This window comes from Ranitomeya variabilis, chromosome 6 (genome assembly GCF_051348905.1).
Source record: "Ranitomeya variabilis isolate aRanVar5 chromosome 6, aRanVar5.hap1, whole genome shotgun sequence".
Classification (NCBI taxonomy): domain Eukaryota; kingdom Metazoa; phylum Chordata; class Amphibia; order Anura; family Dendrobatidae; genus Ranitomeya; species Ranitomeya variabilis.
Window position 1 is genome coordinate 79,697,050 of NC_135237.1, and position 21,400 is coordinate 79,718,449.

General features: G+C 40.4%; 1 protein-coding gene across 1 annotated transcript in view; it reads left to right on the plus strand.

The window, feature by feature from the left end:
• RAPGEF5 (Rap guanine nucleotide exchange factor 5) overlaps positions 1-21,400 on the plus strand; it is a 366,882-nt gene that overhangs the window by 326,131 nt on the left and 19,351 nt on the right. The window contains exons 15-22 of the mRNA XM_077268709.1: positions 297-327; positions 1,971-2,049; positions 8,328-8,477; positions 11,960-12,051; positions 13,068-13,190; positions 14,361-14,539; positions 15,902-15,992; positions 21,129-21,179. Coding sequence (XP_077124824.1) covers positions 297-327; positions 1,971-2,049; positions 8,328-8,477; positions 11,960-12,051; positions 13,068-13,190; positions 14,361-14,539; positions 15,902-15,992; positions 21,129-21,179 — 796 coding nt within the window. The remainder of the gene's footprint in view (positions 1-296; positions 328-1,970; positions 2,050-8,327; positions 8,478-11,959; positions 12,052-13,067; positions 13,191-14,360; positions 14,540-15,901; positions 15,993-21,128; positions 21,180-21,400) is intronic.

A 21,400-nucleotide genomic window follows, 5' to 3' on the forward strand; every position in this document is an offset into this window, starting at 1 on the left:
AGTGCAGGAATATATTATCCATGTGCTCTTTTGGGGAATAGAATATATTACCCCTGCCGGTACAATGGAGGCAGACGTCTTGCTGTAGTAACAAATGTCTTCTTATTTGTAAGAATGTCGCCTTATCTTTTTGTTAATCGCAATCAAATCGATATATATTTCTTTAAAAACCAATATTCTTTTATAAGTTCCAAGAAGCGACGCAGTCCTTTACTACTGCCTTACACATGGACACTTTTCTTGTGATTTTAGAGCAGTATAGACACTGACTATTGTTCTTTTTCTTCCATTTGCAGCACTGTTGATGAATATTCACCACATAGAAAGGTATTACATAGTTTCTGGACTGTGCTATAATGTATATCTTTAAGTGTAACACATCGTATTATCTGGAAATGATGTACTAGATATGTGCTATTCTGTAGCAAGTCGAATAAGAAAAATAGTAATTTGCTAAAGAGAATTTGTGCACTGATGAGACCAAGGCAATCAATTGTGTATTAGGGTCATGCTAAGGCTACGTTCACATTTGCGTTGCGTCGGGCGCAGGTTCGGCAACGCATAGCGACGCATGCGTCATGCGCTCCTATATTTAACATGGGGGCGCATGGACATTCGTTGTCTTGCGTTTTGTGATGCATGCGTCATTTTTGGCGCAAGCATCAGTGCGCACAGGATGCTGCATGTTGCATTTTTTTGCGTCCAAAATCAAGCCAAAAATGGACGCATGCATCACAAAACAATGCGTTTTTGCATGCATTTTGCATTCGTTGTGCGTTGCGTCGCTGACGCAACGCCCAACAACGCAGATGTGAACGTAGCCTAAGAAAGGCTATAGTATATGTCTAGTACCAGCTACACAGCTGTGCACATGACAGGGCAATAAAATGTGCGTGAGGAAGTATTCTAGAGCTCACTTCCTCTGAGATTAGCAGCACAATCCGGCAAGGAAGCTTGTAATGTGAAACTTTGCTGCAGGGTGGAGACTTGGTTGGAGGGTGGACAGTCCACTGTTGAACGTGGCCAAAAGTTTTCTAGGAAGTAGTGACAATGGCAGGAGAATGAGAGAATGAATCAAAATCAGTGCACACGTCATCACTCCTATTGTCCGCACTTATGTCGGGCAAAGATACAAGGCAGGAAAGGTTGATCCAATGTTGTGTTTCTGGTGTTCAGTGATCGCCCATTTCCCCTAATAATGTCACTTTTACTATGTTCTGTGTGCTACAATTAATCCCAGCAAAAGGTTACAAGTATTCCATGGACATAATGAAAGGCAGGAAAACCCTTTATGGATTTCCATGTGCGTATAGGAGGAGTAAAGGGTGGCAAATTACTGTTGTACTGAATAACTTGAGTAAGGAATTTTCAAGAGGCAATGCTTTTTTTTAAGAGAGAGTTGGGAAAGAACATGTACATTTTAAGTTTTACATGTACTCCATGAAATTTTTTTGACTCGTATGTCTAAAGTTCCGGTGGATTATAGGCGTATAGTTTGCTCATTCAGTGTTCTTTTGGTGTAGGTTTGGCCAGAATATATAAATGTTTGTCTTACAGTGGTTGTCCAACATAGGAGAAAACTTTTTTAAGGCATGTATGGATTTAAAATATAAAACGGTGGCATTCTCACCTCCCAGTGCTTCCACAGATCCAGCTAATGCCGCTCCAGAAGTCATGCATGCTCCGTTCAGAAACAGCAGGACCGCTACAGCCTCTGACTGGCTGCAGCGGTCAGGTGACTGGAAGGGCGTATTATCTGATGTTTCTCTGAGGACATGCTCTTCTACTCAACCAGTCTTATTTCTCTCACAGACGCATAGCAGTTGTCGTTCCCATGCATTGAGGATGTATTCATTAAGCTCCCAATATGTAGCATGTGCTAATTAGATAAGAGTTTCGCTTTTGTATTCTCAGAATGTAACACAGTAAAATAATTCCTCTGTTTATTGTTCTCAATCTTGTGTCCACAGAATAGAGCTCTCTTCCACCAATTCAGTCTGAAGGAGAACTGGTTGCAGCACAGAGGAAATGCTAATGAAATAGAGGAAAGTGAGTATTTGCTGCCGATGAGTGGCGGAAGCGATAAACGCCATCGTTTACTCCAGAAATACTTTTGCTATGATGCAACATTGCACCAAAACACTGTGTATCTCTATATGCAGAGTTTCCAATATGTGTCTTGATTTTTATGTGATTAATTACTTCATTTTAGTAATTTAATTTGGAGTTTCATATCTGGAATGCATAAAAATCCCAGAGAATTGCTGCTTCTTACAGCGACTATGAGACTGGTAAATGAATGTGTATGCTTTGTAAGTCATTATTTATGTATTACTGAGACGCACATTCGTTACTCTTTTTCCGCAACATCTTACATATTCTTTCAGGTTGGTTGACTGTTACTCAGATTATTCCAGGAAAATGTGATTATAACATCTGAATAATTTAAAGGCTAAAATGAGTTTTCTTCTTAAACGAAAGATGAGCACACATTTAATAAACAGCAGATTTTAAAGGGCTTTCTAAAATGATTCTTATGGCAATTCCGAAGGTTACGACAATTTGGATACCTAGTGATTTTACTAATGAAGGAGTATCCACTCAGACAACACTAAGGGTAAATTCACACAGGGCATCTTTGCTGCTTCTTTTTTCTGCAGCAAAACCTGATCATCTTGGCAGGAAAGAAGCTGCATCAAAAATGCAGGTTTAGGTGCGTATTTGGTGCGGGTTTTTTTGGTGCTTTTCTTTTTCTCTTTGTCCATGCTAATGTCCTTGAATTTTCAGCAGCAAAGATACCTGCATTTTTGCTGCGTTTTTTCAACACCCATTCAAGTCAATGGGTGAAAAACGCTGAAAAAATGCAGCAAAAACGCTGAAAGAAGTGACATGCCCTATGTCCAAAAAAACGCAGCAAGCACAAAATACTGATCACACAAAAAAAAAAACAATCTGTGTGCATGAGATTTCTGAAATCTCATAGGCTTTGCTAGTACTGTAAAAAGCAGCTGAAAATTTGCATAAAAAAACGCAGAAAAAAAACAGCAAAAATGCCCTGTGTGAACTCACCCTAAGTGCAAGTGAGACATCTGAATGAGGCCTTGAACTTGAAGATGACATGAATAAATGTAAACAAATTTGTTTCAAAGGTGTTTCACTGGCGAGAATTTTGGAGTTATCGATCTAGATTTCTTTTCTATAAGGCAGTTGAAAACATTTAAAGAGTAACAGTCACTTTAATTTTTATTCCATGAATCAATCATACCCATGAAAATAAGCAACTTTCTAATATATTTTGGGAGAAATCTGCTTCTTTCTCATCTTGTACTTGTCACTCTCAATTCATGGGTAAAATCTGTGTTCAGTGAAGACAGATTTTTCCATTTCTGAGCTGGAAGAAGACAGTTGGTGCTTTTAAAATTCTATGAAGAGGAGCAATTGTCAGACAGACAAGTTCTCCTAAAATGACAGTTGCGGTTCTGCAGACTTTTATGAGCACCATCTGCCATCTCTTATCTCAGTAATATGGAAAAAATCTGAATGCAGATTTTACCCATGAATTGAGGATTTGGGAATGAAGGACCAGTCCAGGAGGGAGGAGATGATTTCTCTAATACAATATATCATAACGTTTCTTTAAAAAAAAAAAATCAATAAATAAAACTACGGTTCTTCTTTAAGTTTCCATTGTCTTATATGCAGGAAATTTGTATAAAATGTTTAATTTTAGACTGTAGAAACCAATATTAGTACAGGAGGCAGACGCTGGAACTCCCTTATAGTTTCTATTGTCTAGGCATGACAAGGTCTCAAAATGACAGTCATATTGCTGCAGTTTGCCCTTGCAGGCTAAGGCTTCTTTCACACTTCAGTTGTTTGGCGTCAGTCACCTCCGACATAGTGACGGATCCGTCACAATTGTTGAGAAAACGGTTCTAACGGATCCGTTTTTTTGACGGATCCGTTACTTGGGGGTTGTCTGGGAAAAGTATCTAATTTTTGGAGCATGCGCAATTGAAAAAGTGGATTGGGGCGACGGATCCGCTGAAATGACGGTCGCGACGGATCCGTCGCCCATAGGCGGCCATTCTATGGAATGGCGGACGCGATGGATCCGTCGTGAACCGCCATTTCAGTGCAGACAAGAAACGTTATAATGTCCGTCAATATCTAGATGACGTCCGCCAAATATCGAGGGATCCGTCGCATGGCGGATGGAACGGACGACCATCCGCCACAATCCGTCGCTAATGCATGTCTATGGGAAAATAGCGGATCCGCCCCAAAAAATGGCGGATCCGCTATTTGACGAAAATGGCGGTTTCAAACTGACGCCAAAAGACTGAAGTGTGAAAGAGGCCTAAGGGGCTTTATTTACATCTATCCCTCTTTTATGAAGTTCCAACAGTTTTGTTAGCAAACCCATCATCATCATGGGAGCAAACTGCAGGGTTGTGAGATGCCACATCATTTCACACTCCACTGACTCTTCTGATAAAATAAGGGGAGCACTGCTGGAACATAAATGTACAATAGTAATTGTGGTACACAAATACGCTTCCAGCAAAATCACTTTAAGAATCGGCACACTGAGGAAATGTGGAAAGTAAATAAAAATTCTGATTTATTTATTGCTTAAGGGTCTACATACACTCTGGTGCTGAGTGCTACAATCAATAGTCAAGGAGTCCTCCAGGATTTTTTCTAGTAGCTTGCCACATGAAGCCTCAAAATATAAAGATATAAATTGCCATTTTTATTTTATGTATATATATATATGTACATATATTTTTCTTAATAAATATATATATATATATATATATATATATATATATATATATATATATATATACAGTACAGATACAGACCAAAAGTTTGGACACACCTCATTTAAAGATTTTTCTGTATTTTCATGACTATGAAAATTGTAAATTCACACTGAGGGCATCAACACTATGAATTAACACGTGTGGAATTATACAGGTCCTTCTCAAAAAATTAGCATATAATGTTAAATTTCATTATTTACCATAATGTAATGATTACAATTAAACTTTCATATATTATAGATTCATTATCCACCAACTGAAATTTGTCAGGTCTTTTATAGTTTTAATACTGATGATTTTGGCATACAACTCCTGATAACCCAAAAAACCTGTCTCAAAAAATTAGCATATCAAGAAAAGGTTCTCTAAACGACCTATTACCCTAATCTTCTGAATCAACTAATTAACTCTAAACACATGCAAAAGATACCTGAGGCTTTTAAAAACTCCCTGCCTGGTTCATTACTCAAAACCCCCATCATGGGTAAGACTAGCGACCTGACAGATGTCAAGAAGGCCATCATTGACACCCTCAAGCAAGAGGGTAAGACCCAGAAAGAAATTTCTGAACAAATAGGCTGTTCCCAGAGTGCTGTATCAAGACACCTCAATGGTAAGTCTGTTAGAAGGCAAAAATGTGGCAGAAAACGCTGTACAACGAGAAGAGGTGACCGGACCCTGAGGAAGATTGTGGAGAAGGACCGATTCCAGACCTTGGGGAACCTGAGGAAGCAGTGGACTGAGTCTGGTGTGGAAACATCCAGAGCCACCGTGCACAGGCGTGTGCAGGAAATGGGCTACAGGTGCCGCATTCCCCAGGTAAAGCCACTTTTGAACCATAAACAGCGGCAGAAGCGCCTGACCTGGGCTACAGAGAAGCAGCACTGGACTGTTGCTAAGTGGTCCCAAGTACTTTTTTCTAATGAAAGCAAATTTTGCATGTCATTCGGAAATCAAGGTGCCAGAGTCTGGAGGAAGACTGGGGAGAAGGAAATGCCAAAATGCCTGAAGTCCAGTGTCAAGTACCCACAGTCAGTGATGGTGTGGGGTGCCATGTCAGCTGCTGGTGTTGGTCCACTGTGTTTCATCAAGGGCAGGGTCAATGCAGCTAGCTATCAGGAGATTTTGGAGCACTTCATGCTTCCATCGGCTGAAATGCTTTATGGAGATGAAGATTTCATTTTTCAGCACGACCTGGCACCTGCTCACAGTGCCAAAACCACTGGTAAATGGTTTACTGACCATGGTATTACTGTGCTCAATTGGCCTGCCAACTCTCCTGACCTGAACCCCATAGAGAATCTGTGGGATATTGTGAAGAGAAAGTTGAGAGACGCAAGACCCAACACTCTGGATGAGCTTAAGGCCGCTATTGAAGCATCCTGGGCCTCCATAACATCTCAGCAGTGTCACAGGCTGATTGCCTCCATGCCACGCCGCATTGAAGCAGTCATTTCTGCCAAAGGATTCCCGACCAAGTATTGAGTGCATAACTGAACATTATTATTTGATGGTTTTTTTGTTTGTTATTAAAAAACACTTTTATTTGATTGGACGGGTGAAATATGCTAATTTTTTGAGACAGGTTTTTGGGGTTATCAGGAGTTGTATGCCAAAATCATCAGTATTAAAACAATAAAAGACCTGACAAATTTCAGTTGGTGGAAATGAATCTATAATATATGAAAGTTTAATTGTAATCATTACATTATGGTAAATAATGAAATTTAACACTATATGCTAATTTTTTGAGAAGGACCTGTATACTTAACAAAAAAGTGTGAAACAACTGAAAATATGTCTTATATTCTAGGTTCTTCAAAGTAGCCACCTTTTGCTTTGATGACTGCTTTGCACACTCTTGCCATTCTCTTGATGAGCTTCAAGACGTTGTCACCGGGAATGGTCTTCCAACAATCTTGAAGGAGTTCCCAGAGATGCTTAGCACTTGTTGGTCCTTTTGCCTCCACTCTGCGGTCCAGCTCACCCCAAACCATCTCGATTGGGTTCAGGTCTGGTGACTGTGGAGGCCAGGTCATCTGGCGTAGCACCCCACCACTCTCTTCTTGGTCAAATAGCCCTTACACAGCCTGGAGGTGTGTTTGCGGACATTGTCCTGTTGAAAAATAAATGATGGTCCAACTAAATGCAAACCGGATGGAATAGCATGCCGCTGCAAGATGCTGTGGTAGCCATGCTGGTTCAGTATGCCTTCAATCTTGAATAAATCCCCAATCGTGTCACCAGCAAAGCACCCCCACACCATCACACCTCCTCCTACATGCTTCACGGTGGGAACCAGGCATGTAGAGTCCATCCGTTCACCTTTTTTGCGTTGCACAAAAAGACACGGTGGTTGGAACCAAAGATCTCAAATTTGGACTCATCAGACCAAAGCACAGATTTCCACTGGTCTAATGTCCATTCCTTGTGTTCTTTAGCCCAAACAAGTCTCTTCTGCTTGTTGCCTGTCCTTAGCAGTGGTTTCCTAGCAGCTATTTTACCATGAAGGCCTGCTGCACAAAGTCTCCTCTTAACAGTTGTTGTAGAGATGTGTCTGCTGTTAGAACTCTGTGTGGCATTGACCTGGTCTCTAATCTGAGCTGCTGTTAACCTGTGATTTCTGAGGCTGGTGACTCGGATAAACTTATTCTCAGAAGCAGAGGTGACTCTTGGTCTTCCTTTCCTGGGGCGGTCCTCATGTGAGCCAGTTTCTTTGTAGCGCTTGATGGTTTTTGCAACTGTACTTGGGGACACTTTCAAAGATTTCCCAATTTTTTGGACTGGCTGACTTTAATTTCTTAAAGTAATGATGGCCACTCGTATTTCTTAGCTGCTTTTTTCTTGCCATAATACAAATTCTAACAGTCTATTCAGTAGGACTATCAGTTGTGTATCCACCAAACTTCTGCTCAACACAACTGATGGTCCCAACCCCATTTATAAGGCAAGAAATCCCACTTATTAAACCTGACAGGGCACACCTGTGAAGTGAAAAACGTTTCCGGTGACTACCTCTTGAAGCTCATCAAGAGAATGCCAAGAGTGTGTAAAGCAGTCATCAAAGCAAAAGGTGGCTACTTTGAAGAACCTAGAATATAAGACATATTTTCAGTTGTTTCACACTTTTTTGTTAAGTATATAATTCCACATGTGTTAATTCATAGTTTTGATGCCTTCCTTGTGAATTTCCAATTTTCATAGTCATGAAAATACAGAAAAATCTTTAAATGAGAAGGTGTGTCCAAACTTTTGGTCTGTACTGTATATTTACAACCTTTTTTGTCTGTATGCAGTAGAGAAAAAACAAATTTGTGAATTTCAGGTTGGTTGTGATTCTGGAAGAGACAGCAGGAGACTTGCATAGCCGCAGTTTGCACTGATAGCCTCTTGCTTTCATTTACCATACATAGCAGGAAAGCACAAGCTGACAGCAGCAGAGTTTTATTGAGTTCTCCCTGGAATGCTTACCATCTCTTCCCTGCCTTTTTTGTGCAGTTTTCTGCCGCGTTTACATAACTGATCACTCCTACGTCAGCATCAGGATGAAGGTTTCCAGTTCTGTGCAAGATATCTTGAAGATAGTGGCTGAGCGGATCCAGCATCCAGAAGAGGACCTGGCTTTGGTCACTGTCACCTTTTCAGGGGGTAATTCTACTTCCTTGCTTATTCCACAATTACCAATGTCTTTGAAGAGTAATGGCTGACAGTTGCTAGTGCAGGTATTCTTCCTCCCCTGGGGGAGCACGCTCAGCTGTGTGACCGCACTTAATGTGGAGCTTTTTCTGGCGGAGTTGTTTCCATGGCGACTGCTAATTCCCCACTCATGATAAACATTCTGCCTCCCTGGCAGAGGACTTTACAGTGTTTGCAAATATTTTCACTAGTTTTGTGCTTTTCCTGTAATTTGAGACATAAATAGAGCAAATATTAAAAGTATAAAATTCCCACGCACAGGCGTTTGTTGGACAAGCATTTAATAATGCTTTTGACGCTTTTTCTAATATCATCTTAAAATGATCGGAAATCACCAGTAAATCCCAGCCCTCATGTCACTTTCTTCTGTTGAGATGGCTGTGTTTTACAGCTACCCAGGGGTGTAACTAGGGATAGAGGGTGCAGTCAAACCTGTATCCTGGAATTCTGAATCTTCCAGAAGCCCAAAACCTCCCTTTGGCTCATATGAAAAGAGCAATACTGTTAAAGACTTGTGGTCATTTGAGATTTTGCATTGGGTCCCATGAGCTTTACGTTACGGCGATAAGGCCACCAAAGTTAATCCCATTACTAAGAACGGTTCTCCATTTAGAAATGCATAGGTTGATTTCAAAGCTGATTTAACAAAGTAGAAATCAGCTTTTATCAAATTGTGGATGGACTTGTACTGATTACACTGAGGGTAGGCTCTTAGGACAGACTTGGCTTTGAACATATTGAAGGCACTTTTATAGAACTCTCAAAACCTGGGCTGGAGCATATGGGAGCGACCTTCCCCACCCAATCTCTTTTGGTCGCTCCTAAATCCCGGACCCAAAATCCGGTGCACTAAAAATCCTCTAAGTAACCTGTCATTACTGGAAACTCTATTTTGGGATCAGGCACCTTCACCTGCCACCCGCTTCCCTACAGTATGTACCATGTTTGAGGTTGATTAATAACTAGAATTTTTAGCATGACCGAAGATGCCTGTTAACAGACACAGTGAAGAACGGCAGCCTCGTAGCACTAAACCAAAACTGCTATACCTTCCTTACAGAAGGAGGTGGAAGATGATAGAAGACAAATAGTAATAATAATAGTGCAGAAAATACTGGGAATCATATTAGGAAAACAAGTGCAGCCCCCCCCATGGACATAATTTAGCATAGGGAACTGTACTGTATTGGCTCACGCCATGCATAAATATTTATTATGTACCATATGTAGTCTAGGCATCACCACAATGACCTTCATTCACAAGTTTAGTAAAAAGATCAATATGTCACCTCCGTCTGTCACTTCACAAAATCGTCACTGATTATTCTCTTGAAATATGTCATGACCGTTTACTGCCTGATTCCCAGGTTACATCAGCAAAATGCAGCCCCATATTCTGTACAGCAGTCTGTATCCTGAATCTCAACTATGTGCCCAAACTATAATTGCACTTGTCACTATTTTTGGTCAATTGTTTCTTGTTTTAAAGATTTTTGTTTTGTATCAAAATCCTACTTTTGGTTGCACCGACTTTGAAGTCTTATTTTTCTACTTGTTGATCAGTTTTTATTTCCTTGTTCACCATTATGTGCCTTTTTTTTGCACCCTTTTTTAAATAGTCACAACATTTTGCACAAATTTACTCCAGTCCCTTCCTGGAGTGATTTTTCTTTTTTTGCACAAATGTTATTACATGCAATATTTTAAATGATAATGCAAAACCTGGAAATGATTAATCGGGCCCGATTTGTTTATTGTATTCTAGGTATTCAATATATTTGGGCCAACACAGCTCTATATTGTTATTATCAAGACAGTATACTCCAACACCAAGGGTATGCACACACGACATCCATAGTTTGCAGTATACTGTCCCAGCAAAGTGAATGAGATTTCTGAAATCTCATATTCATGTTGCTTATTTATTCCTTACAGATTTGAAGCAGTTACAAATCTGCAGCATGTCAATTCTTTCAGCGTTTTTGCAGTATTTTTTACCTATTCTTTTGACTTGGGAAAAAAACGTGTAACAAACGCATGCTTTTTATGCAGCAGTTTTCCTACCAAGAGACACATTTTTGATGCAGAAATGTCCAGGGCCAGTTTTAGGCACAGTGGGGCCCTGGGCAAATGATAAAACTGGTTCACTAAATGTTCACATATTGCATCATCACGCGTAAATATTTTAGGTTTCCTTTACATTCGCTGAGTTCAGGCAGGCGTGATTGACAATATTGAAGTCGTTTTGCGCTTGTTTGTCGGCCTCTTTCGACAGGATGATGAAGAGTGATGGGCACAGAATGACCACTAGTAGCTCAGTCTGTCCTTATTCATATCATGGTATAGGCCGCACATCTGCAATGTACACTGGGCGATGTGCTGCTAACATTAATTTTTGTTCCGCCATAAACCGTCCAATCACCTGATCAATTAGCAGCATTTTACACGTTCGTTTGGCTTTTGTCAACATGTTTACACCTACAGTCTCTTGTCTGTGCAACCGGAATTTATACATGTGGATGCTACATACATACACCATGTGTGACACAAACACTGTAAGTTAGAGACACATGCAGTGCACATACATACACAAGTGTCTTCACATATATACAAGAGTTTTTACATTCTAGGCTCAACCACACACACAGAGCCAGGCACACGCACGCACATACATACACGCCAATCATATTATTGGCTGTCTGTGCCATACAGGACTCGTTCTCCAGAGAAATGTACGTTAAAGGTCGTGAAAGTGTTAAGTTTAGTAATTGAAGAAATCCATTTAGAGATATCCATTAGTGATGAGCGAACGTGCTCGGATAAGGTGTTATCGGGTGCTTGAATAATATGTTCGAGTCTCCGCGGCTGCATGCCTCGCGGCTGTTAGACAACCGCAACACATGCAGTGATTGACTAACAAGCACTCGGCACCCGAGCATGCTCAGATAACACCTTATCCGAGAACGTTCGCTCATCATTAATATCAATCTGCATGGGCTGCAGAAAGGACCTGCCAGGAGCCCATACATTTTAGACACACACGTCTACCTTCTCTTCAGTCCTTGTGACTTCCACAGAGAATAGGACCTGTGGTGATATCACAATCACATGACTGGTCTCATGATTTCACCAAAGGTCCTGAAGTCCCGCAGAGTACAAGACCTGTGGTGAAATCATGGTCACATGATCATGATGTCACCAAAGATCCTGGAGCAGTCTCCACATCAGAAGCTTTACTGATAGCAATAGAATTATTATTAGTGAATCTCCTGCTGTAGATGCTGTGGGACCCCAAGAAAGTGGGGACCTTGGGCAATTGCCCAATCTGCCTTCCCCCTAACGCAGGCCTTTCACTTACCCTAACACTCCAATAATGAATTCTCTTTTCCTAAACACTGGTTATCTAAAGCTGTTTTGTTTTTTTTCCTCTTCAGAAAAACATGAGCTTTTGCCAACAGAAATGGCCCTTTCCAAGTCGCTGGATTCATCCAGTCGCATTTACACTTACCGGAAGAGTGACACATTGGTGAGTGACGTGCGCACGGGTGGGAGGTGCATTGTATAGATTATATATCCTGTCATTTTTGTCCTAGGTATAATGTCTTTTCTATTTCACAAGGTCTCAATTATATCAGCTGGTATCTATGTGCACAATTAGTGCAAATTTCAATTTAAATTCATCACAAGTTAAGGGGGCTGTCCTACTAAATGAAAGATTAGTTCTTAAATAACAATGTTCATCTTATCACCCCCCCCCTGGAGTTGGCATAATTGCTCTGGTGGTCCCGTGACCGTCTTTAGCATGCTGTACCGGCACGTGACCACTGAAGCCTTATTGACATACGTGGCCCCAAGCAGTGATGCCAGCCGTACAACCAGCCACTAATCAGCTGCATCATTCCTGCAAAGGATCTTTTTTTTGTTGTTTTTTGTTCCTTGTTTATATATTGGCTGTTTCCTTACTAAAATTGATAAGGGCTTTATTGCGTATAGTAATTTCATCTACATAGCGCCAACATATTTTGCAGCATTTTACAATGCGGGAGAGATGCTTTCGATAGGTGACATGCTCTGCCATGTTCACATTCAGTCAGGTAAAAATAATCGAGCGAGGGCAGGAGATTTCTGAAATTTCCTAGTTTTTGCTGGTATTGTAAGATGTAGCTTCTTTTATTGCACAAAAAAATGCTGGATGTGAACATAGCCTGTCTCGGTAGCTGACATTACAGGATTCTCGGCCAGCGCCGAGCGAGTTAATTACCACATGCGCTGTATTTATTTTCATTATCCTATCTGCCTGGTCAGTTTCTTTATAATTGAATTTCCGCCCAGAGCGCTTTGTTCAATGAGTGTCAATTCATCACACTCCTGCGCTTTCAAGGCCTTTTCCTAAATTGACTGAATAATCTTGTAGAAGGTGAACAAGCATGAAAAAGTAAAGTGCACTCAGCCTGGATTGCTTTGCTAACAAACTCCTCTTTTAATCATGGTCTCGGAGTGAAATGTTTACACAGGGTGTTTTTTTTATGGACTGTATTGCAGAACCCCTTTGCAGAAAATGAAGAGACCCAGCACAGATCAGTTCGGATCCTGGGGATGAACACCTGGGATATCGCCCTGGAGCTGACTAGTTTTGACTGGAGTCTGTTCAATTCAATACACGAGGTAATTTCTCTCAGGAAGGCATTATAGAGAAAATTGCCCCAAAATGACCGAACTGGGCTCTTCAAACTTAAATGGCTTCCTCAATCATGAAATGTATCTGGCAATTTGCCTTGAATGGTGAGGCGCGGGTTTGAGTTCTCAGTGGACAACCAAGCACATATGAAATTGGTCATAGAATTGTGTGTTCACTAATTAAAAAATATTGCATTCTCTGAAAGCTTTAGCAAAAAAGTGCTGCATCTACATCCAGATTACATTTAGTTCAGATAGTCGATGCTCCGAGGGATCGAAGCAGATCAGCATCTTGCTAAGGTCGTGCCCTGGCATGTGAAGAATATATATATGATAAATGTGCAACAATTGGTAATTTATTATCCTAGATCAACTAGACTCTGAAGATGGGGAATGTTTACTTTCAATACAGTAAAAAAAAAAAAAAAAATGACCAGTTCTTCCAAACAGAATAAAACAAATGAGAGCAGGTGCAAGCTTATAACTGCATAGTATACAAACAAAAGAATACAGCAGCCTGTAAGCACTAAGATGTATGCAAGCAGTGAATACATGAAATGTGCTCTACATTGCTGCTGTATATATACCTCTATAATGTGGGCACTTAGTGCTAAAATTGGCCAATTCATGAGAGCATTCCCCCAACTGCTTAAGTCTAGGGTCAAAAGACCGGTTTTCTCTAATCTGAGAAAATCAGTCCTATCATGCTAATCACACTCTGTTCAGAGTTTGATCAGAGTGTGATCCGATTTTCTCGGATGTGAAGGATTAAAAATAAATAAAAAAAACCTCCATCCATGTCATCCAAGTGCGTGCCAATGTTTTCCACGGACCCATGGACATAGACGGCCGAGTGCCAACCAATTATCAGAGGCAACTTGTGCATGCTACGATTTTGTTTTCCTTCGACGTGCACAGCCCCATTATAATAACATGGGGACGAGTGTTACCCATCAAAACAATGAATAGCGCTCATCCGATTATTTTACAATTTTGTGCACAAGCCCTAAAGCTGTTTGTTGTGTAGTTAAAGGGATAAGTGTCATCCTTTGAATGATTGATAATTAGAATGAGGTCAGAGATGGCCATTGTCTAGCATGTTCTCTTAAATCCAATAAGTCAAAAATTAACCAATTGTAAAACGTTATTGTTTTGCAGCAAGAGCTGATTTACTTCACCTTTAGCAGACAGGGAAAGGGGGAGAACACCCTAAACCTGAGTCTTCTACTTCAAAGATGTAATGAAGTTCAGCTCTGGGTGGCCACAGAGATCCTTCTTTGCAGTCAGCTTGGGAAACGGGTGCAGCTTGTGAAAAAGTTCATCAAGATCGCTGCTCAGTAAGTAAAAGTACTTTTAATTATTTCGATGTGACATTTTTTTTTTGTCCTTTTTTGAGTTTCCCAAGGGGGTCACTGTAATGAGTGTGATAGAATCTGGTTAATATGGGCAACTCATCAACCACTAAATTGTCGCTAAAATGGCCTATATGGCGATTGTGTCAGACAGTATATTGCTATGTTTGCTGCCAAAGGATTTATTCTCAAAATATTTTTAAAGGAAGGTTATTTTTTCCCTAGAATGAGTGCCACTTCTGTCCATGGGCTGTGTCTGGTGTTGCATTTTAGGTCTCATTCAGATAACAGTGTTTCATGTATGTACATGTTCTATCCATGTTTGTCATGGCTGTATCATGTACCCATGAGACTGGGCATATGTTTGGGTTTTTTTGTATTGCAAACCTCTTGTCCACCAAAAAAAAGAGATACCGTATATCTGATTTTGATCCAGAATGCAGATCAAAATTGCCCATTCGAATCAATACGTTTGTGAAAAAAAAATGGCAACACACGGATTCCGTGTGTGTCATTCAAGTGCTGTCCTTTACTATTCAATGGATAGGTGAAGCTTAGAAATAAAAAAAAAAAATTTTCATATGAGAAAAACAGGTGCCATAGTGAAGGTAGAAACAGACCAAAAATGAAGAAAAACGGGATTTAACAAACAGTCTGTTTTTTTTTTCCCGTACACACAGAAAAAAATAGACGTCTGAATGGGACCTTAGTCCTATTGGCTGGAATAGCGGTGGTCTGTATTACCAGACAGCCCATGGATAAGATAGAACTGTCTCTGGAAATAAGTAAAACAGTATTTTGCAGAGAGACTCCCGAAGGTCTGATTCCCAGGAGCCAGAGGCAGTTTTGAATATGTATTCCATGATGTAAAATCTAGTGCTCCGCTCATCTCCTGTGTCATTTATGAGTCAGCAAGTGTGCGCAGGATTGCCTCTATCTATTTATAATAGGAAGGTTTAACCAGGTTGAAGCGGGCTCCCTGATGATTTACTGTTCCAGGCCTCCATCCCACAACCTCCAGTCCCATCCGTCAGTAATAATTTATCATCTTTTCCATTACAGTCTACACAGAAATGCAATGCATTATTCTGGTTAAGGCTTCCAGACACTCACAAAATCTAACCAAAGATTGCATTATAAGAACTGTAAATCAAGTACTATACTCAATACATGTCCCGACAATCACAGGCAAAACAAAGACCTAGTCCGTTGTTCTGGTACTTGAGTGCTATGTTAATGATGTATTAACTGGGTAAATTACAAAGATATCCTCATGTAGATGTGCAGTAAATGTCAATGCGGAAGCGAAAGAAAAATACATTATAATATATTTATTTTGTCTCGCAGCTGCAAAGCTCAAAGGAATTTGAATTCTTTCTTCGCCATCATAATGGGGCTGAATACGGCATCAGTCTGTCGTCTCTCTCAGACCTGGGAGGTAAAATCCATAATGTATTACTAGGTTGAACACCGATTTTCTGAATATATGTGTTGATATTTACAAAGGAAACCGTTTGTCTTTAGTACAAATAGATGAGAGGCGATCCATTACTTGTGCTTCGAAGTTAGAAGCCTGTCTATAGATTGGTGTCTAATAATTAAGCATAGTATTTCAGTGATCAATACTTGCTGAGAAGCACGTTTTTATGGCCGGCTATAAAGAGGAATTCTGTGATTGATACTAATTTCAATGGAGCCCACTCATCTATCATTGCACTTTATTTAGGGATGGATTATTGGTCTGAATTTCAGGTCTTCAGTCCACTCCTTGTGCATACTGATGGTAAATGGAAGTGTACATTTCTTTTTTTTGTTAATATAACAGTTTCAGTGGATATAAAAAGTCTGCTTACTTACCCCAGTTAAAAAGTCAGGTTTTCATCATGTAAAGAAAATAATAACGAGAAGAATTTCAGAACTCCTTTCACCTTTAATGTCACCTATAATCTGTAAAATTGAGTTTAAAAATAAAACCTTTTTTGGTGGAAAAAAAAAAGTACTAAAATAATGTGGTTGTATAAATATATACACTCTTAAACTAATACTTTGTTGAATTAGCCTTTGAATTTATGACAGTATTGAGTTTTTTTTGGGTAGGAGTCTATCAGCATGGGACATCTAGAATTGATAAACTTTGCCCAGTTTTCCTTGCAGTAGCTCCAAATATGTCAGATTGTGAGGGCATCTCCTGTGTACAGAACCCTCTTCAGGTAATCCACAGATTTTCAATTGGATTCAGGTCTGAACTCTCGCTGGGCCATTCTAAGGGTATGTGCACACGTTGCAGATTTGGCTGTTTTCCATGCGTTGTACAGTACCATGTAAACGTACGGAAAACCAAATCCGCAGTGCACATGCTGCAGAAAATTCCGCACGGAAACGCTGCGGTTTATTTTCCGCAGCATGTCAATTATTTGTGCGGATTGCACAACGTTTTACACCTGTTCCATAATTGGAATTCGCAGACGAAAAACGCAGGCGAAATCCACATACAAACCGCACAAAATTCGCAGTAAATCTGCGGTGAATCCACAGGTAAAACGCAGGGCGTTTTACCTGCAGAATCCGCGTGGAAATATCCGCAATGGAATCTGCAATGTTTGCACATACCCTAAATCTTTTCTGGCAAAGCCATTCTTTTCTTGATTTGGAGGTATGCTTGAGGTTATTGTCATGCTGAAATGTGAAATTCTTCTTCATTTTCAGCTTTTTAGCAGGGTCCTGAAAGTTTTGCTACAAAATTAACTGTTATTTAGAACTGATCATCAGACCCTCCCAAGTTCCAGCTGTCCAAAAACAGCCCAAAAGCGTAATGCTGCCTCCACCGTGTTTCACTATGGTTATGGTGTTCTTTTGGTGATGTGCAGTGTTGACTTTACGCTAAACATATATTTTTTTAAAATTATGGCAAAAAAGTTCAACCTTGGTCTCATCAGACCATAACACATTTTCCCATATCCTTTTGACAGAATTGATGTAGGTTTTGACAAAACAGACGGACTTGGATGTTTGTCTTAGTAAGAAAAGACTTCTGTCTTGCCACCCTATCCCACAAGCCTTACATATGAAGAATATGGGAGCTTCTTGTCACATGCTGTACAATCAGTGCATGGCATAAATGCCTGCAGCTCCTTTAATGTTGTTTTAGGTCACTTCATTGCTAATTTTCGTCTTGTCTTTTTATCAGTTTTTTCAGTGACATAAAATTCTTAGTGACACCATTTCTTGAGCCAAATTTAAGCCACTTCCTGATGATCATCTTCACAGTGTTCCATGGTATAGCTAAAGATTTGGAAACTTTTGTACCTTTTCCTGACTGATAACCTTTAACAATAAGATCCCTATCCTCCTAGAACAGCTTAAAGGGAAGGTGCCACCAGTTTTCTTGTAGTTTGTTTTTTTGTGAAATTAAGCTTAAAATAGTAAATAAAATGTACTAATGCAATGTTTGCACTGTTTGCAAACATTTCTATATGAAAAATATTATATATTTTCTTACAAATATATATATTGACCACTAGGGGGAGCATTTTCCGTTTTAGACCTCAAGCAGCTATAGTAAGACTTACCAGCTTTACTGTTAGCTGGAAAATCTGGGCAGTAACTGCTGACATCAGCATTTCCCTCCCCTTTTGGGTGGTCTAGTATCCCTGGGGCAGAATGAAGAGCAGCATCACAGGGCAGAGCCATTTTGTGTGTGACTGCCCTGTGATCTGCTATCACCAGCAGTTTATAGTTTATGTGGTGTGTATGGAGCAGCATTGTCTGTGCAGAGCTGTCTGTGACTCATCCCTCAGTAAGATAAGAAGGAGCTCCAGGTCTGCAGTGAATGGCCGGCATTGTGGAGGGAGGGGAGAGATACATTGTATGGCAGAGAGGTGTCAGGTGTCACCTCTCTGCAGGCTGGGAATGCAGCTTAATGGAGTGAATGGAGCTCCTGTGATAGAGAGTAAGTGGAGCTTGGCAGAGAGCACTGGGCTATAATAAAATGGCTGCTAGTCACACCTACAGCAGTGAGTTGTGCAGCCCACAGAGGCGTGCCCAGCTCACTGCTAACACCTCTCCAATGTTATAGATAGGGTCCTCGCCGGTCTATTATCTCCTATGTCCATGGGGTGCTGTAAAATGACACTGTTAGTGCCCTGCTACTGCTGCAAAACCAAGATGTCAGCCCCCAGTTCCTTCTTTAAACACATATAACACACAAAATCTGTTTCACATGTATTTAAAACTTGGTTATAGCAGCATGTTATGCTACATTACAGTGATTTATTAATGATGTACAAACGCGGTACCTTACCTTTAACTTTATATGGCGTTAATCAGAATCACTGTAAATGATGGCTGCCGTGTACTGACTACTATTTAACATAAGTTTAAATGCTATTGGCCAATTCTGAACACAACAACATCCCCAATTATAAAAGGGTGTTCACACTTACGAACCATATTATTTTAGTTTTATTTTCCTCTTCAAAATTATTTCAGTTTGTTTCATAATGGATTTTTACAGATTATGCGTGACATTAAAGGTGGAAATTCCTCTTCTTTGTATATTTTTTCACATGTTTAAAACTGGTCATTTTAACAGGGGTGTGTAGAATTTTTATACCCACTGTATAATTTTTATCAAGTAACAATAAGTCATATAGATAACTTTTTTTTACTTTTTTTTTGTTCTTTTTCATATCTTAAAGCGAACCTGTCGGCAGGATTTTGCTAAGTGAACTAAAGGCATTGTCATGTTGCCGCAATTATACTGATTAAAATTATACCTGGGGTGAAGAAATTCATCATATAGTTCTTGTGTAATCAGTGTTAGAAGTTGCAGCTAATGATATGCCCGAGCTCTGGGGCGGAACTGTGGGCAGAGTCTTATCTTCCTGCTCTAAAGGTACCTTCACACTAAGCGACGCTGCAGCGATATCGACAACGATGCCGATCGCTGCAGCGTCCCTGTGTGGTCGCTGTAGAGCCGTCACACAGACAGCTCTCCAGCGACCAACGATGCCGAAGTCCCCGGGTAACCAGGGTAAACATCGGGTTACTAAGCGCAGGGCCGCGCTTAGTAACCCGATGTTTACCCTGGTTACCAGTGTAAATGTAAAAAAAAAAAAAACACTGCATACTTACATTGCCGTGTCTGTCGCGTCCCTCGCCTTCAGCTTCCCTGCACTGTGTAAGCGCCGGCCCTAAGCACAGCGGTGACATCACCGCTGTGCTTTGCTTTACGGCCGGCACTGACACATTCAGTGCAGGAAGCTCTGAGCAGCAGCGCAGATGCCGGGGGACGTGACAGACATCAGAGGGTGAGTATGTAGTGTTTTTTTTTTTTTTACTTTTACAATGGTAACCAGGGTAAATATCGGGTTACTAAGCGCGGCCCTGTGCTTAGTAACCGGATATTTACCCTGGTTACCATTGTAAAACATTGCTGGCATCGTTGCTTTTGCTGTCAAACACGACGATACACGCCGATCTGACGACCAAATAAAGTTCTGGACTTTAATCAACGACCAGCGATATCACAGCGGGATGCAGATCGCTGCTGCGTGTCAAACACAACGATATCGCTATCCAGGACGCTGCAACGTCACGGATCGTTGTCGTTATCGTTGCAAAGTCGTTTAGTGTGAAGGTACCTTTAGCCAGAGAAACCAAGGAAAGACCTGCACACAGTCTGACCCAAAGCACAAACAGTCTGTCTCCCTATGATGAGGAACATGTTTGTGCTTCGGGGCGGCCTGTGGTCCGGTCTTTCCTTGGTTTCTCTGGCAGGAAGATAAGACTCTGCCTACAGTCCCGCCCTGGAACACGGGCATCTCATTAACTGAAAACTTCTAACACTTTTTACAGAAGAACCACAAGATGGATTTGTTCATCCCAGGTATTAATTTAAACAGTGTAGCAACACCAACCTGACAATGCCTGTAGTTTACTTAGCAAAATCCTGCTGACAGGTTTGCTTGAAATATTTTTGTACTCATACTGTAACTGTTGTCGAAATAGTGTGTTGTGAGTCATAATAACCTACGAAACACCATTTTGATAACTTGCAAAAATGAGAAAAAAGGCAGGAAAAAAGAGATGTAGGGGACGAACTTCCCAAGAGTGGCATGGTGACCTTATTCAGAAGTGGGTACATCTGGCTTAGTGCCGGGTGGAGATGTGTATGTCAGCAAAGGGGACAAAACTTCCCCTAATTTGAATTCAGAATAGTCATTTAGCAATATGCCTATAGTTATGCCTTACGTTTATAAGTAATCAGAAAACCTGTTGACAGGAATACTCTAATACTTTGTCATTTGCCAAGTTTTACCTCCCCCACCCCTTTCCCGATGCATATACTGTATCCAGTGCTGCACTTTTCGGTTATCTGTGGAGTAACTCCATCAGATTATGCACACTTTTTATATATTCATGGCCACAAAATTAACTTTTAAACTGTTACAAACTGGAAGAGGAGATACTTGACATTCATGGCATAAAATCAATTCAGAGGCTTCAAAGGCAAACTTTTTGTGTTCTTGTGCTTTGGGGTAATATTATATATTCTCTTTCTTTTCGTTCCAAGAAAATCCCAGGAAAGTTAAAAAAACTCTTCTCTGAACTTGAAAGCCTGACGGTGAGTTTTTTACCACGTATATGCTACGAGTGGATATCTAATATTAAATTAACGAAGCCGAGGCAGAAATGTTATGCTATTTATACAATACTAGTCATACAAAATAGAGGCCATGTCATTAGGTCTGAGAGGAGAAAATGTCCTCGATATGTTTATTGGAGCACAATACTGGTTTTAGAGAGACAAAAAAGGGATTTAAAGTTGACCTGTCAACTAATGCT